Raw genomic sequence first — 18,254 nt, forward strand, 5'->3', positions numbered from 1 at the left:
ACAAGTTACTAATATAGTTTTGGATGAGGAGAATGGTTTAAAGCGACATTGTGTAATACCACAGCCCCTTTTGGGATCCTGTATCCTATTCCAGTCTCATCTCCACTCCCCTGAAGAGGGAATATATGTAATATTAGTAATTTACACCAATTTAAACTGTTGCTTTGACATTGTTCATGTTGTGCCTCTCCAGTATATGGAATGAAGAAACATGTTGGATTAAAAGCTAATGTACCAGCATAATTTACACACAATACTAACTACAGGCACATGGTAGGAACACTCCTGCTATTGTAATTATGGAGTAATTAACAATTAATTTTTGACATTTCAAGTCATCGAGAGACAGCCATTTTTATGTTTTTTAAATCAGAAATTATCTGGATCCCTAATAGAAATATGAAATGATGATTTTTCAGTCAGGATCAAACATGCTCACATTATAATTGGTGTTAGTTAATAGAACTGTAATTATGACTATATAGAAATGTAACATTTTACTTTTACAAAATTTAATTAATTGAATCAAGGCCTTTCATTCAATAAAACTAATCACTCTGCTCACCTGAAAATGACAGGATGATTTTAAATTAACAAAATATATTGCTGCAATGATAAAACATGTAATTTATAGTCTTAATGGAAACAGACTCTTTCCTGTTTTTGTATGAAATTATTCACTGTTATTCCATGTAATTTTCTATGTAATTTGGGAAGATGTATGTGAAAATTTTACTTGTTAAATATGCAAAATGCAATATGTAACAATAACAGTAATTGTTTAAAATCATATAAACAGAGGCAATTTGTACGCCGCCATAAGTCAGTCTTAGGTCCCACATGTCAGTTTGAGGTCAGTCTTAAATCAGTCTTGGACTGAACTTTGTATCAACAGCATGGAGTCAGACACTGTACATTCGCCACTGAATGTATGGCATGCAAAATAAAATTCTCTGTGAACAAGAAGTACTGAAACTTATTTCAACCATTACATGATTCCCGTGTGGCGGTGCAGTATCATCAAGATGAACCTACAGCAGCATCAAGAAACAGCACCCCAGATTGCACAAGATACATATTATTTTTTTGGTGGAGGATATCCGTAATAAGACGTGGTATATTGATCACTGTTTTCCTTGTGTGAAGCAATGATACAAATCCCAGACTTCACCACAAAAACATTATTGCCACTTTATATTACAACTAAAATTCATTATATCCTCACACAGACTATAAATTGACGGCAATAATGGGCAACGGGCACTACATAAATAGTGTGTGGGTAAGTTGAGAATTTGGGTCTGATGGGTGGAATGTTAGGGTAGTCCATGCAGTTGCAATGACCACTGTGGCCAGACAGCCCAGGAGCCAGTGCATCTGCCTAGTAAGCAGGAAACACAGTTTCGTATCCCTGCCCGGCACAAATTTTCTACTTTCCTCCTTGATTTCAATCAATGCCTGCTCACAGCCAATGTCTGTAAATCCTTTGTGTCTTATTCTATAAGGGCTCCTGGATTAAAATGGAGTCTGTTCTTTCAGACATGTCTGAAAATACAGGGTGATTCAAAAAGAATACCACAACTTTAGGAATTTAAAACTCTGCAATGACAAAAGGCAGAGCTAAGCACTATCTGTCGGCGAATTAAGGGAGCTATAAAGTTTCATTTAGTTGTACATTTGTTCGCTTGAGGCGCTGTTGACTAGGCGTCAGCGTCAGTTGATGCTAAGATGGCGACCGCTCAACAGAAAGCTTTTTGTGTTATTGAGTACGGCAGAAGTGAATCAACGACAGTTGTTCAGCATGCATTTCGAACGAAATATGGTGTTAAACCTCCTGATAGGTGGTGTATTAAACGTTGGTATAAACAGTTTACAGAGAATGGGTGTTTGTGCAAAGGGAAAAGTTCTGGACGGCCGAGAACGAGTGATGAAAATGTAGCACGCATCCAGCAAGCATTTGTTCGCAGCCCAGGAAAATCGACTCGCAGAGCTAGCAGAGAGCTGCAAATTCCACAATCAACTGTATGGAGAGTCCTACGAAAAAGGTTAGTTATGAAACCTTATCATCTGAAATTGGTTCAAGCACTGAATGCAGCTGATAAGATTAAAAGAATTGATTTTTGTGATTTTATCCTTGCTCAAATGGAAACAGATGAATCTTTCGTTTCAAAGATTGGCACTTATCTGTCCGTAACTACCTGAACGTCAACTACCCGAGGCGATGGATCGGCCGCCAGGCAGCCCGTGACAGAGCACTTCATCACTGGCCTCCAAGAAGCCCTGATCTTACCCCCTGCGATTTTTTCTTATGGGGGTATGTTAAGGATATGGTGTTTCGGCCACCTCTCCCAGCCACCATTGATGATTTGAAACGAGAAATAACAGCAGCTATCCAAACTGTTACGCCTGATATGCTACAGAGAGTGTGGAACGAGTTGGAGTATCGGGTTGATATTGCTCGTATGTCTGGAGGGGGCCATATTGAACATCTCTGAACTTGTTTTTGAGTGAAAAAAAACCTTTTTAAATACTCTTTGTAATGATGTATAACAGAAGGTTATATTATGTTTCTTTCATTAAATACACATTTTTAAAGTTGTGGTATTCTTTTTGAATCACCCTGTATATAAATCAAAGGCATAATAAGGCAATGAGATGCATGATCTTACTATGAAAGTTATCACTATATTCATTACTTTAAATGTGGAGTAATCGACCATTTAATATAATTCTGACAGGACAGTTTCTTGTACATACTAAACTTACCGCTTGAAGATAACTATTTGCCAGTCATCCTCTTACACAATTTTAATATAGTTTTCAAATACTTGACTTTGGCTGATCTCATATTTTGAGGAGAAAAATGGGGGATAGAAGGGCAAAAAAAGAATGAAGAAATGCCTGCCATTAAAATAATTACACCTGTTTTCATTAAGTGAAGTGTTGAATGTAATTTCTTTTGCTGTTTCATAGTCTTTATATTATGTATAGTGAGTACACTGACAGAGCCACCTGCTGATTCTTATTTGTCCTACTAAAAGATGAGAATCCACAGAAACACAAGCACTGAACAAAAGCAAATGAACAATATGTTGTAGTGTATTAATGCACAACCACAGCTGAACCTTGAACCCTTATGCTGTCTACACATGCATACTGCAAACCACTGAAAAGTACATGACAGGGATGTACTCGCCATCATACCACTTATTAGGGCTTCTTCCCATTCCACGCACATATGGAGTGCTGTAATTAGTGTAATCTTGTCTTTGTGACCACTACAAGAGTGATACATATGGGGGTTACAGTATACGAGGTGTCACTGTAAAATAACGGAACTGACTCTGTCACAGAGTAAGCATGCATGTGCCAAAGATGAACGACCAACAGCTGTGAAGCCTAACGCCTTCTCAGTTGAATGCGACACCTCTGGTGTCTCTAGACAAATCAGTGTGGCTGTGGCCCTCATTTTGTTTTGCTGGAAAAATGATAATTGCAATAAAGGAGCAACGAATTGTCATGAAGCTATAGATGAAACTTGGAAAAACTGCTGCTGAAACTTATCTTTTACTAAAAGAAGTGTATGGCAAAGACTATTTATCAAGAATGCGAGTTGTTGAGTGGTTCAAGCATTTCCATGTTGAAGGTGTCTGAGATGCGCTTCAACAAACACACACACACACACACACACACACACACACACACAGATGATAATATCAAAAAAGGAAGTAATCTGATTCAATCTGACTGTCTATTCAGTATTCAATTGATTGCTGAAACTGTAGGAACTGACGAAGAATGACTTCAGCTCAAAAGGCAGATATTCTCAGAATGGACGAGTCACTCGATAATTTGACCCCTGTAGCAAGTGATAGCTGAACCTCACAACACACTGTGTGCATTGAAGCGCCCCACAAGGAGGAATGGGTGTGGAAGTGCCCAGAAGAGTTTTCTCAGTGTGTGTGCATCTAAATGATGATGAGGTGGAAGATATAAAGAATGCACTGTGCCAGAACTTTCATGGCAACTGCTTGTACGACCATGGTAAGAGGGACAAGAGAGGAGTCACATTTGTCGTCAATGGAAACAGCCACCCCATTTTTAGCCCTGTCTCCAGCAATATCATCCTTCCTGTAGGCGTGATAACTCAGTAATGCAGGTGTGTCAGTGACTTTAAAATGAGTTTCCTGCAAGCAGATGCAGAACAGTTTCTCCTGGACCAGAAACTGTAATTCTTCCACATGTAGTCAGTATCCAATTAAATGCAGAAGTCCCTGTGGGAGCCACTGATTAATGATGGTTAGTCTTGTCTTTCTCCCACAGAGGTGGTGATTTACTCGGGAGGTCAGGGGGAAGGTTAGCCAGTGCCCGGCTCTCCAGTTCCTCCAGTAGGAAACCCTCAGCTGCTGACAAGTATTGTTGATATTAATTATCATTTATTCTATAGAAGCTGCACGATCATTAATGGTATCTGTTCTTTAGAGAACAGTTAGTATCTTCATATATATAGTTAAAGGCTACCCAGCCACTGACCTTCGTCTGTGAGAATGCGCACAGGTTGCCCGAACTCTTACGGGAATCGTCACCCTAGTGTGCGCGAGTAATGAGTGGATGGGCAAATATCTATTAGGTACATTACGTATGTAGATTGTGGACAGTTGGGAATGTGGGTCTCACAGGAAGCATGCAAGGGATAAGTCCCTGCAGTCGAGCTATTCATCTGTGTCCTCGGTGGCTCAGATGGATAGAGCATCTGCCACGTAAGCAGGAGATCCAGGGTTCGAGTCCCGGTCAGGGCACACATTTTCAGCTGTCCCCATCGAGGTATATCGACATCACCTATCGGCAGCTGAGGGTTTCAATTAATTATTATTTATTCTAGAGAAGTTGCACGGTCATCAACGGTATCTGTTCTTTCGAGAACAGTTACTATGTTCATATATGAAGTCATTTGACAATTTTTAGGGACATAGCAATACCCTCCAATGCCTCGTGACTATAGAAAGGGGAGTCCTTCTCAAAGGTTCCCCCTGTTCTCTTGATTACAGCACACGAATATCCTGTTACTATGGTTCTCAGACTTCTTCTTGGGAGAACTGACCAACCGAGTTCTCTTTGATGAGTGGGTGTAGGTATTACCTGGCAGTGTACCCATCCTATCAGCAGTAGTTGTTTGACAAGACCATTCCATAGGTATCCCACGAGACACTAGGGAAACAAACATCGACCCAGGCAGAGCCCTGCATGCCTGAACAAGCCTGGGGTGGTGGCAGGTGCTCCAGAGGTTGCCTGCTAGAGACTGTTCTACCTCAACAGCCATGTGCCTAACCAGTTTCTAGCACACGTTAAGGTCGAGGTTGCAGTCCAAGCGGAGAAGCCGAGGCCCTTGTCCTCTGAAACACACGACATTCCTCCGCCGTACTGTACAGTGGTCACTGAAGCGTGCCTGGAGCTTATAGTAACAGAGGACTGGCAGTGCTTCCCAGTCCCCAGTTCAGGGATCCAGGGTCACCGAGCCCATACCCAGCAAATGAATGCTGAGTCCCTTGGAAGAAATTTGCACAGAGTGTTGTAGGGATAAGGGAGAGGAGAATATTGATTGTGAAAATAACTAAATGTGTTTATTTTTGAAATAAAATGTTTAAAGCAAGAGTCCCATTATTTTACAGCCACACTTCATGACAATAGGCATCTCAGTGACACTCTTTCAAGGTAGTTGCTGATAAACATTTTGGGATGTGAAGTCGTGGTCCAAGAAATTCTTCTGTTCCAGACATTTCGTTCAGTCGGCAAGACTCAGTGGATTAGCCCCTCTGAGGATGTCTAGTGCAGTCCTGGCCGAAATGTCAGGAACAGAAGAATTTCTTGGACCAAGACCTCACATGCCGAAAGGTTTACCAGCGGCTATGTCATTTGGTCATGAAAGGCTTCATTCTACTCATGTAAGGGCCAAACAAACATGTGACCGTAAATGTTGCTCTTACTTGTATGTAATCAACATCCTCTGAAAGTTCTATTTTATATGGTTATCACATATTTGAGTAATATTCTAGGAGATGTCACATGGATGATTTGTAAGCAATCTCCTTTACACACTCACTGCATTTTTTGCAGTATACTATCAATGACTCAAAATCTTCCACTTGCATTATCTATGGTTGAGCCTGTATGACCATTCCATTTCATACCCCTACAAATTCTTATAATCAGGAATTTGTGCAAGCTGACTGGTCCTGATTGTGACTCATTGATACTGTAGTCATAGAATATTACATTTTCTTCATTTTGTGAAATGCAAAATTTTACATTTTGGAATATTTAAAGCGTGTTGCCAATCTTTGCACCACCTTGAAATCTTATCAAGAATTGACTGAATATGTGTGCATCATTTCTTAGGCAGTGCTTTTTTATACTGGGTGCTTGGAAACAGTCTGAAAAGCTTATAAGGGTGTTCCAAGGTAGGCTGTGCTAAGAAATAACTGATAAGAAAAACATTTGATATGTGGTGCTATTTTTGAGTTAATTAGAATTGAATTTAGCCAATTGAATCACTGCACACACAAATTTGAGAAATCCATCAGAGATGGTTTCACCAAATGCTTTCTTCATTCAGTTTCCTAAAACTGAATGAGAGAGCAATACATGAATTGGACATGGGAGAGCAGTACGGATTGAACCCAAAGCTGAGCTGCCTCAGCCACTGTCATGTATGCTATGAGAACAACTGACACTAATTGTATCTGATGGGCCACCTAAATTTGCTTGTACAATGTCCCGACTGGCTAACTTCAATGCTAATTAACTAAAAAATCATGTGATATACAAATTTTTTTCTTAACAATTATCTCTCAGTACAACCTACCCTGCAACACTCCTTCAAGCTTTTCAGAGTGTTTCTGACCACCCTGTATATAACTGCACCATGTGCAAAAAGTCTGAGGTTGTTATTAATATCATCTGCTACATAATTAAAAAGAAACATGAACAGTAATGAGTACCAATACATTTCCCCTGGGGTAATGCCTTAAGTTACTTCTACACATGTCACATGGACTAATATACATCATCTGCTTTACCTGGGACTGAGTCTACATGATCATACCATTTCATATTCCTACAAATTGTCTTCAAGAACCTGTCAATTCAGTTTCTTCAGCATCTCTATGACATTCTCCCACAGGTCCTGTGGTACTCACAGGTGAAGTGAGGGAAAAATGACTTTCCGTATGCCTACATAAGAGCCCTATTTTCTCATATCTTATCTTCACAGTCCTTGTATGAAATGTATGTTGGCACCAGTAGAATTGTTCTGCAGTCAGCTTCAAATGCCATTTCTCTAAATTTTCTCAACAGTACTACTTGAAAAGAACATTGGCTTCCCTCCAATGATTCCCATTGCTTCAATGACTTCCTTTATTCCGACCTGGTGCAGATCCCGAACACATCAGCTGTACTCAAGAAGAGGACACACTAGTGTACTATACGCAATCTCCTTTACAGGTGACCCACAATTTCCTAAAATTCTCCCACAATCCCCAAATGCTCGTTCTATTCCATATCATTTTGCAACATTATGCTCAGATATTTAAACAATGTGATGTGTCAAGCAGAACACTGCTAATGGCATACCCAAACATTATTATTTTTTTTTTCAATACCCCCTGTTAGTTCTATTTTGTACAAGCCCCACACAAGACAGCAATATTCCAGAATGTGTCACATATGTGATTTGCAAGCCATCTCCTTTGTAGATTGATTGCACTTACCCAGTATTCTTCTAATAAACTGAAGTCTACCACGTGCTCTACCCATGACTTAGCCTATGTGATCATTCCATTTCATATCCCTACAAAGTGTTACCCCAGTATTTGTATGAGTACTGATTCCACCTGATACTATAGGCATAAAACAGTATGTATTTCATTCTGTGAAGTGCACAATTTTATAATTCTGAATATCTGAAGCAAGTTGCCAGTCTCTGCACCACTTTGAAATCTTATCAAGATCTGAATTATATTTAGGTAGCTTCTTTCAGACAGTAACTGTATCATTTGTAAAAGGTCTGAGATTACTATTAATATTGTCCACAGGTCATCAATATACAACATTAACAGCAAAGGTCCCAACACATTTTCCTGGAGCACATCTACATCTGACAATGACTCCCCATCCAAGATAACATGCTGCGTCCTCCCTTTTAAAGAAATCCAATCACAAATTTCAATTGGTTAAATGATGATGGCGTCCTCTTGGGTAAAATATTCCAGAGGTAATATAGTCCCCCATTCAGATATCCGGGCGGGGACTACTCAAGAGGACGTTGTTATCAGGAGAAAAAAAACTGGCGTTCTACGGATCGGAGGGTGGAATGTCAGATCCCTTAATTGGGCAGGTAGGTTAGAAAATTTAAAAAGGGAAATGGATAGGCTGAAATTAGATATAGTGGGAATTAGTGAAGTTCGGTGGCAGGAGGAACAGGACTTTTGGTCAGGTGAATACAGGTTTATAAATACAAAATCTAATAGGGGTAATGCAGGAGTAGGTTTAATAATGAATAAAAAATAGGAGTGCGGGTAAGCTACTACCAACAGCATAGTGAACGCATTATTGTGGCCAAGATAGACACGAAGCCCATGGCTACTACAGTAATACAAGTTTATATGCCAACTAGCTATGCAGATGATGAAGAAATTGATGAAATGTATGATGAGATAAAATAAATTATTCAGATAGTGAAGGGAGGTGAAAATTTAATAGTCATGGGTGACTGGAATTCGAGAGTAGGAAAAGGGAGAGAAGGAAACATAGTGCGTGAATATGGATTGGGGGACAGAAATGAAAGAGGAAGCCGTCTGGTAGAATTTAGCAGAGAGCATAACTTAATCATAGCTAACACTTGGTTCAAGAATCATAAAAGAAGGTTGTATACATGGAAGAAGTCTGGAGATACTAGAAGGTATCAGATAGATTATATAATGGTAAGACAGAAATTTAGGAGCCAGGTTTTAAATTGTAAGACATTTCCAGGGGCAGATGTGGACTCTGACCACAATCTATTGGTTATGAATTGTAGATTAAAACTGAAAAAACTGCGAAAAGGTGGGTATTTAAGGAAATGGGACCTGGATAAACTGAAAGAACCAGAGGTTGTACAGAGTTTCAGGGAGAGCATAAGTGAACAATTGACAGGAATGGGGGAAAGAAATACAGTAGAAGAAGAATGGGTAGCTTTGAGGGATGAAATAGTAAAGGCAGCAGAGGTCAAGTAGGTAAAAAGAGGAGGGCTAGTAGAAATCCTTGGGCAACAGAAGAAATATTGAATTTAATTGATGAAAGGAGAAAATATAAAAACACAGTAAATGAAGCAGGCAAAAAGGAATACAAACGTCTCAAAAATGAGATTGACAGGAAGTGTAAAATTGCTAAGCAGGGATGGCTAGAGGACAAATGTAAGGATGTAGAGGCTTATCTTACTAGGGGTAAGATAGATACTGCCTACAGGAAAATTAGAGAGACCTTTGGAGAAAAGAGAGCGATTTGTATGAAACATCAAGAGCTCAGATGGAAACCCAGTTCTAAGCAAAGAAGGGAAAGCAGAAAGGTGGAAGGAGTATATAGAGGGTCTATACAAGGGCGATGTACTTGAGGACAATATTATGAAAATGGAAGAGGATGTAGATGAAGATGAAATGGGAGATACGATACTGTGTGAAGAGTTTGACAGAGGACTGAAAGACCTGAGTCGAAACAAGGCCCCGGGAGTAGACAACATTCCATTAGAACTACTGACGGCCTTGGGAGAGCCAGTCCTGACAAAACTCTACCATCTGGTGAGCAAGATGTATGAGACAGGCAAAATACCCTCAGACTTCAAGAAGAATATAATAATTCCAATCCCAAAGAAAGCAGGTGTTGACAGATGTGAAAATTACCGAACTATCGGTTTAATAAGTCACAGCTGCAAAATACTAAAGCGAATTCTTTACAGATGAATGGAAAAACTAGTAGAAGCCAACCTCGGGGAAGACCAGTTTGGATTCTGCAGAAATGTTGGAACACGTGAGGCAATACTGACTCTACGACTTATCTTAGAAAATAGATTAAGGCAATGCAAACCTACATTTCTAGCATTTGTAGACTTAGAGAAAGCTTTTGACAATGTTGACTGGAATACTCTCTTTCAAATTCTAAAGGTGGCAGGGGTAAAATACAGGGAGCGAAAGGTTATTTACAATTTGTACAGAAACCAGATGGCAGTTATAAGAAGGTTGGGAAGGGAGTGAGACTGGGTTGTAGCCTGTCCCCGATGTTGTCCAATCTGTGTATTGAGCAAGCAGTAAAGAAAACAAAAGAAAAATTCGGAGTAGGTACTAAAGCCCACAGAGAAGAAATAAAAACGTTGAGGTTCGTCGATGACATTGTAATTCTGTCAGAGACAGCAAAGGACTTGGAGGAGCTGTTGAACGGAAGACAGTGTCTTGAAAGGAGGATATAAGATGAACATCAACAAAAGCAAAACGAGGATAATGGAATGTAGTCGAATTGAGTCGGGTGATGCTGAGGGAATTAGATTAGGAAATGAGACACTTAAAGTAGTAAAGGAGTTTTGCTATTTGGGGAGCAAAATAACTGACGATGGTCGAAGTAGAGAGGATATAAAATGTAGACTGGCAATGGCAAGGAAAGTGTTTCTGAAGAAGAGAAATTTGTTAACATCGAGTATTGATTTAAGTGTCAGGAAGTCGTTTCTGAAAGTATTTGTATGGAGTGTAGCCATATATGGAAGTGAAACATGGACGATAAATAGTTTGGACAAGAAGAGAATAGAATCTTTCGAAATGTGGTGCTACAGAAGAATGCTGAAGGTTAGATGGGTAGATCACATAACTAATGAGGAGGTATTGAATAGAATTGGGGAGAAGAGGAGTTTGTGGCACAACTTGACAAGAAGAAGGGACCGGTTAGTAGGGCATGTTCTGAGGCATCAAGGTGTTGTGACTCGCCGATCATTTAAAGTGCCGCCGCGCAATTACGCACGTCCTCTACGTGCGGCGCTGTCTGCCCGCCAGCCATGCAGCAGCGGCGCCACCTAAGCGGCCAGCCGAGCAGCGGCCGCTAGACTGAGACTCAGTGCTTATCTGAACGCTAACGTGTTCACATGTCAACTTACTCTGTGACATATATGTGTTGTTGTGTCGTTTCTAAATATACTTGTTAAACTAGAAGTTCTAACAATTGGCGACGAGGTAGTGGATTTTTCCTTTTCACCGTTGACTCGCAGGGTTCCATGGCTACTGTCGAGCAACTCTTGCAAAATCTCCTTGAACAGCAAACGCTTCTAACGGCGGTGATTCGCGATTTCGTCGCGGCGTCAAATGCGGGCCGTTTCTCGTCGTTGGCTGTACCGCCTTTTCCTCCTTACGACGAGACGGCAGAAGACAGGTCGGATTATGAAAAACGTCTTCGACAGCACTTCTTGGCATTTTATGTCTCGGACGAACAAGCATGTAAGTCTCTGTTCCTTTCCTGGATTTCGCCTCAAATGTATCGGTTGTTGTCGCAATTGGCCCCTTTGAAGGATCCTGCGTCTTTGTCCTTTGCTGAAATGTGTTCCCTTCTGTCAGTCTATTTTCAAAAGCAAACGCATGTGGTAGCCTCTCGTGTTGCCTTTTATCGTTGTCACAAACAACCCAATCAATCCTATCGCGCTTGGGCTGCTGAACTTCACGGCCTCAGTCGAAAGTGTCACTTTGTTACTGATGTTCACAAAGAATCCTATGCCGATTCCATGGTACGGGATGCTATTATCCGGTCGGCGCCCGACAAAGAAGTTCGGCAACGTGCCCTTCAGTTGGCGAATCCGACTTTAGATGAAGTTCTCTCCATTGCGCAGTCTTTTGAAATTTCTCGCGCCGCTGGGGCACAAATAGAAGCGTGGGGTGACGTCGGGGAAATACAACCTCTGTGCGCTGTTGACGACGCGTGCGGCGCGTCCCCGCCGGCCGACGTGGCCGCAGTGCGCTCCCACGCGCAGCCTCGGCCAAGCCGTAAACAAACCCCTAAGAAACTGCAGCAAAATCCCCGGCAACTTCCTTCATGTCCAAGGTGTTTTACGAAACATTCACGCGAGGATTGTCCACAACGTTGGGCTGTGTGTCACAACTGCAAAAAGAAAGGTCATGTGTCTTCCGTTTGCAAGTCCGACCGCATACATGATGTTCAGGAACATGACGCTGATTCTGATTCTGTGTTGTCTGTCAATTGCACTTCTTCCCTTTCAGGGAAGTTATTCCTCACTGTCCAAATCCTTGGTCGAGATGCAAGTGGATACCGGTTCTGCCGCCACTATAATTAATTCTCAGACGTATCTTCAGCTGGGTTCTCCACTCCTGTCCCGTCACTCGGCAATTACGGACGTACAATAAACAGAAGATTTCTCTCTTGGGACAGTTTAATGCGGAGGTATCTTACAAATCCGTCGTTCGCACTGTTCCCATATTTGTGGTCGACCAGGGCAATGCAGAAAATCTTTTTGGTTTCGATGCCTTCCGCGTTTTTGGGTTCTCCATAGATGACTCTGTCAATATTGTCTCTGACGCTATTCCCTATGCTCAACTGGATTCTTTGTCGATGACCTTTTCGTCCATTTTTTCTCCTGGGTTAGGCCGTGCACACGACTTTGAAGCTCATATCACGCTCAAACCCACTGCTCGGCCTAAGTTTTTTCGGGCTCGGCCCATTCCTGTGGCCCTTCGTGATCGGGTCAAACAGGAGTTGGATCGTCTCACTACTTCAGGGGTCTTGCTTCCTGTCACTTCCAGTGAATGGTCCTCTCCTGTCGTTGTAGTTGCCAAGCCCAATGGTTCTATTCGTCTCTGTGGCGATTTCAAAGCCACGGTAAATGCTCAATGCCTCATCGACACTTACCCTATGCCCCGTCCTGAAGAACTGTTCACTAAACTCGCTGGAGGGCAGTATTTTTCTAAAATTGACCTGTCAGAAGCTTATCAACAACTTCCTCTCGACGCTGCTTCCCGGCAGTTTCTGGTTCTTAACACGCCTTTCGGCCTCTATCAATACCAACGCTTGCCATTCGGGGTTGCTAGCGCCCCTGCTCTCTTTCAGCGATTCTTGGAACAATTATTGCTCCCTGTTCCTGGGTGTATCAATTACATGGACGACATTGTTGTCACGGGCTCCACCACTGACGAACATCTTCAAAATCTCCACACACTTTTTAATGTCTTACAGACTGCAGGTCTTAAGTGTAATCTTCAGAAATCACAATTTTTTCAGGCATCTATCACGTACTTGGGGTTTCAACTCTCTCGGGATGGTATTCGTCCGCTTCAACAAACTGTCGCTGCGATCGATGCCCTTCCTCGCCCTACGTCTGTTAAGGAACTGCAGGCCTTCTTGGGGAAAATCGCCTAGTATCACAAGTTTTTACCGTCTGCAGCGTCGGTGGCTCAGCCGTTGCATCGCCTGTTGCATAAAAACGTGCCTTTTCACTGGTCCGCGTCATGTGACGCAGCTTTCCGGAAATTGAAGACTATGCTGATACAGGCCCCGTGCCTAGCTACTTATCGACCTGGCCAACATCTTGTCCTTGCTACAGATGCCTCTCAATACGGGGTTGGGGCAGTCCTTGCGCACCGTTTTTCTGACGGTTCGGAACAACCCATTGCTTATGCCTCCAAAACGCTCACGGATGCCCAACAAAAGTATTCTCAGATTGAGAAAGAAGCTTTGGTCATCATTTATGCTCTTCATAAGTTTGGTGTTTTTCTCTATGGCACGAAATTTCATCTTGTTACGGATCACAAACCACTTGTTTCCTTGTTTCACCCATCAACGTCACTTCCCGACAAGGCTGCACACCGCCTCCAGCGTTGGGCTCTTTACTTGTCCCGTTTCAACTATGAGATTCATTTCCGGCCTACGGCTCAACATGTGAATGCTGATGCTTTGTCTCGCCTCCCCATGGGCCCTGATCAGGCATTCGATAGGGACGAACTTTTGTGTTTCCACCTGGATGTTGCCGAGCAGCGGGTTGTGGACGGGTTCCCCATCACTGGGGACAGGCTGGCGGCTGCTACGGGTTCTGACCCTACCCTCTCCCGGGTTTTACGCTGTATTCAGACGGGTTGGCCTGATCGCCCGTCCGCTAAGACTTCTGATCCGTTGCGGAACTACTACCCTTTGCGCTACCGCCTCACGGCTAGGGATGGTGTTATCCTCCTCTCCACTGACAATGTTTCGCCGCGTGTTGTGGTCCCCGTGTCTTTGCGTGCTTCGGTCTTGTGCCTCCTTCACCAGGGGCACTGGGGTGTGTCGCACACCAAATCTCTGGCGCGCCGTCATGTGTACTGGCCTGGCATCGACTCTGAAATTGCACACATGGTCGCTGCCTGCGGCCCTTGTGCGTCACAGGCCGCTGCCCCGAAGCTGCCTGAGAAGCCCTGGGAGCGCATTCATGCTGATTTTGCGGGACCCTTTTTAGGTACTTATTGGCTCCTCGTAATTGACGCCTACTCTAACTTTCCTTTCATTGTCCGTTGCACGTCACCTACCACCGCAGCAACCACCAGTGCTCTCGCCCGCATTTTTTCTTTGGAAGGCCTCCCCTCTACTCTTGTTACTGATTAAGGGACCGCAATTTGCCTCTTCTGACTTTGCGGATTTTTGTGCTCGTCACGGTGTTACGCATGTCACGGCCCCGCCGTTCCATCCACAATCCAACGGTGAGGCTGAACGACTGGTCCGCACGTTTAAGGCTCAAATGCGGAAACTTCTGACTTCTTCTGCTGCTGATGAGGCGCTTCTCCAGTTCCTGGCGTCTTACCGTTTCACCCCCATGGGCGATCACAGCCCGGCTGAGCTCTTACATGGCCGACAGCCCCGCACTCTACTTCATCTTCTGCGGCCTCCCACCTCCCGGCCGCGGGTGCCGTCACTTGGCCGGTTCACCGCCGACGACCTTGTCTAGGTACGGGGATATGGCAGGCGGCCAAAATGGAGCCCGGGCCGCATCTTAAGACACCGTGGCAGACGCCTGTATGAAATCCAGATGGACACAGGTGTTGCAGTGCGTCATTCGGACCAGCTTCGGCCTCGGGTGCCAACAACACCTGTTCCGAATGCCGCCACACCACCCTTGACTCTCCCTGATGCTCGGGATCTTGGCACATCTCCATACTCACAACGCCGCCCTCTACCCGTCATCGCGATGCCAGCACCAGAACGGATGCCACCAGACGACGTGCCCATGCGGGAACCAGAGGACCAACCAGTGTCAGAGTACATCTGCTCGCCTCCTCCTCCAACGGACGCTGACGCATCGCCCATGTCCCCTGTCATATCAACTGGATTTGCCGCAATGGGCAGATTGGTGCGTGGGGCCCCAGCAGATTTGACCCCTACGTCTCCTGTCATCTCGACCCGTTATCATCGGGGACACTTCCGTCCGTACGGGAAGCCTCCTCCTCGAGACTTTACGTCGAGTCACACAACGCCTATTGACGTCAGCCATCTCCAGGACACATCCATCAAGACCAGTGCAACAATTTCAAAGGGGGGAAAAGTGTTGTGACTCGCCGATCATTTAAAGTGCCGCCGCGCAATTACGCACGTCCTCTACGTGCGGCGCTGTCTGCCTGCCAGCCATGCAGCAGCGGCGCCACCTAAGCGGCCAGCCGAGCAGCGGCCGCTAGACTGAGATTCAGTGCTTATCTGAACGCTAACGTGTTCACATGTCAACTTACTCTGTGACATATATGTGTTGTTGTGTCGTTTCTAAATATACTTGTTAAACTAGAAGTTCTAACACAAGGGATCACAAATTTAGTGTTGGGGGGCAGCGTGGAGGGTAAAAATCGTAGAGGTAGACCAAGAGATGAACACACTAAGCAGATTCAGAAGGATGTAGGTTGCAGTAAGTACGGGGAGATGAAGAAGCTTGCACAGGATAGCGTAGCATGGAGAGCTGCATCAAACCAGTCTCAGGACTGAAGACAACAACATCAACAACAACAACCTCATATGATCGTACTTTTGATAATAATCAAAGGTGTGCTACTGAGTCAAACGCTTTTCAGAAATCAAGAAATACTGTGTCTAATGACTGCCTTGATCTAAAACTTTCTGATGGTTCAAACCCGCATCCAGCCATTCTGATTTAAGTTTCCCATGATTTCCCTAAATTGCTTCAGGCAAATGCCAGGGTGAGATTATAGTTAGAAGAGAGGCTAACTCAGTCGCAAATTCAATATAGAGTCTGACAGGGACTCCATTAATATGGAGCTTTATTCAATTTTAACAATTTCAACTGTTTCTGAACACCACTGACACTAACACTTATTTCACTCATCTTTTCAGTGGTACAGAGATTAAATTGGGGCAATTCTCCTGTGATATTCCCTGTAAAGGATCATATGAAAACACAGTTAAGCATTTCAGCTTTGCTTTGCTACCCTCAATTTCAGTTCCTGTCTGATTATGTACTTGCATGATTGATTCCAATTGTCACTGATTGATGTTGTAACAATACAATGGTACATATTTGTGTTTTGTGAGATACAAAAATTTACATTTCTGAGAATTTAAAGCAAGTTGTCAGTCTTTGCAGCACTTTATAACATTATCAAGATCCAAATGAATCCTTGTGCAACATTTGTCAAACAGTACCTTATTATTTATCTCGACCGTACCAAATAACTTTTTGTCCAGAAGTAAAATAAAAAATGTATCAAGCAAATATTGTTTAGCTCCCAGCAGGACATTAACATACATGACTGCCTCGCTTGTATCATTGTTCCTTATGACAATACGAACAACAGTAAACTTTCTTAAAAAGCAATTTGTATTTTTCATTCAGTAAACAGATTCCTAAGCTAAAGACCTTCTAAAAAACATGTCATGTATTCACATAAGCAAAACACTTAGCTTAATAAGAAACAGAAATGGCGATATTTAATAGCATTTTGTTGCACTGTAGTCCATTGTGGGCACATAAAGTGGGAGAGCATTCAATGGTGCTCAAAGTGCTAACCACAGATAATGTTACACTTGGCCAGATGTTGGATGAAAGAGCTAATCACTGCTTTCAGTGCTGTGTGCTGAAATGAACTGCACACATTACATTCCTATGGGTTCTCTGGAGTTGTTGGAATATTGCGATAGACAATGTCTTTCACAAAATCCCAAAGAAAAAAGTCCAGAAGAGTTTAAGTTACAAGACTGAGCAGGTCAATGCATTATTCCTCCACGACCAATCCATCTGTCAGGAGACTTTTGGCTCAGAATGTGACGTGAACGCAAGGCATTATGTACTGTGCATCTATTGTGTTCATACGATATAAGCATTCTGGTTCTTAGTGACACTTCAAGCAGAAGATGAGGATGAATTGATGTCAGAAAGTTGGCATATTCCCTGCAGTTTAAGTTACCACTGTTGAAAGAAGGGCCAATAATTGTACCACCGAGACTTCCACACCCAACTTTAACTGTCCACTGATGCTGATATTCCACTACAGAACTGTACACAATTCTTGAAATCATTTTCACGGAATTCTTGGTGCAAGTGTACATGATATGAATGGAAGTGGTAACATGTCAGAATGTGATGTACATTGATTTTAGGAATGCCAATCTCCTATTCAAGCTGTCATGAAAAAGTACATTTCCTAAAGCATCACAACAAGGCAGTAAAACATTCATTGAGAAGGTGGGTTCATGTCAGGATTTAACTCTCTGTAAAGTTCCTCTGCCTGAGTAGCATTACACCTATCTTCAACCACAATATGCACAAAGTAACAATGATGCAGTCTTTAATCAAGAACTGTTTTTACTGTACACAGCATATAAGATGACATTATTGCAATTGCTGTTCTACTAATTCACATTCACCATTTATGAGTAGCATTTATACTTACTCTTTGTTGGTGTACAAATGAATGAAGTTGACTGAATGATTGGCGTGTTCTTTCCCTGTGTTTGTCTACTGGCAACTCCAGCAAGTGGACACGATGTGATAGCCAGGCACCTGCACTATGTACTAGTACAGAAGAGTCAGTCAGTTTTGTGTTACATTTTTAATAACGTCATATTTATGTGAACAGTACATGTAATACATTTTTGATAAGAGCAAGTGGATTATGGAATAAAACATATATGGAGCTATTTAAAAAGATGTACTGCTGTTATTACCTTTGTAAAACACGAAGTTACATGGCAATCATGCTGAATAATGTCTA

At 42.7% G+C, this 18,254-nt stretch overlaps 1 protein-coding gene across 3 annotated transcripts in view; it reads right to left on the minus strand.

Annotated features, from left to right (window-relative positions):
• The window catches only part of LOC126198961 (tRNA modification GTPase GTPBP3, mitochondrial), a 145,501-nt gene that overhangs the window by 57,128 nt on the left and 70,119 nt on the right, over positions 1 to 18,254 (minus strand). The window contains exon 4 of one of the 3 annotated variants that reach the window (XM_049935611.1): positions 17,934 to 18,055. The exons of the other annotated variants lie outside the window; for them this stretch is intronic. Coding sequence (XP_049791568.1) covers positions 17,934 to 18,055 — 122 coding nt within the window. The remainder of the gene's footprint in view (positions 1 to 17,933; positions 18,056 to 18,254) is intronic. 3 annotated transcript variants of the gene reach the window in all.

The sequence above is a fragment of the Schistocerca nitens genome, chromosome 8 (genome assembly GCF_023898315.1).
Source record: "Schistocerca nitens isolate TAMUIC-IGC-003100 chromosome 8, iqSchNite1.1, whole genome shotgun sequence".
Lineage (NCBI taxonomy): Eukaryota > Metazoa > Arthropoda > Insecta > Orthoptera > Acrididae > Schistocerca > Schistocerca nitens.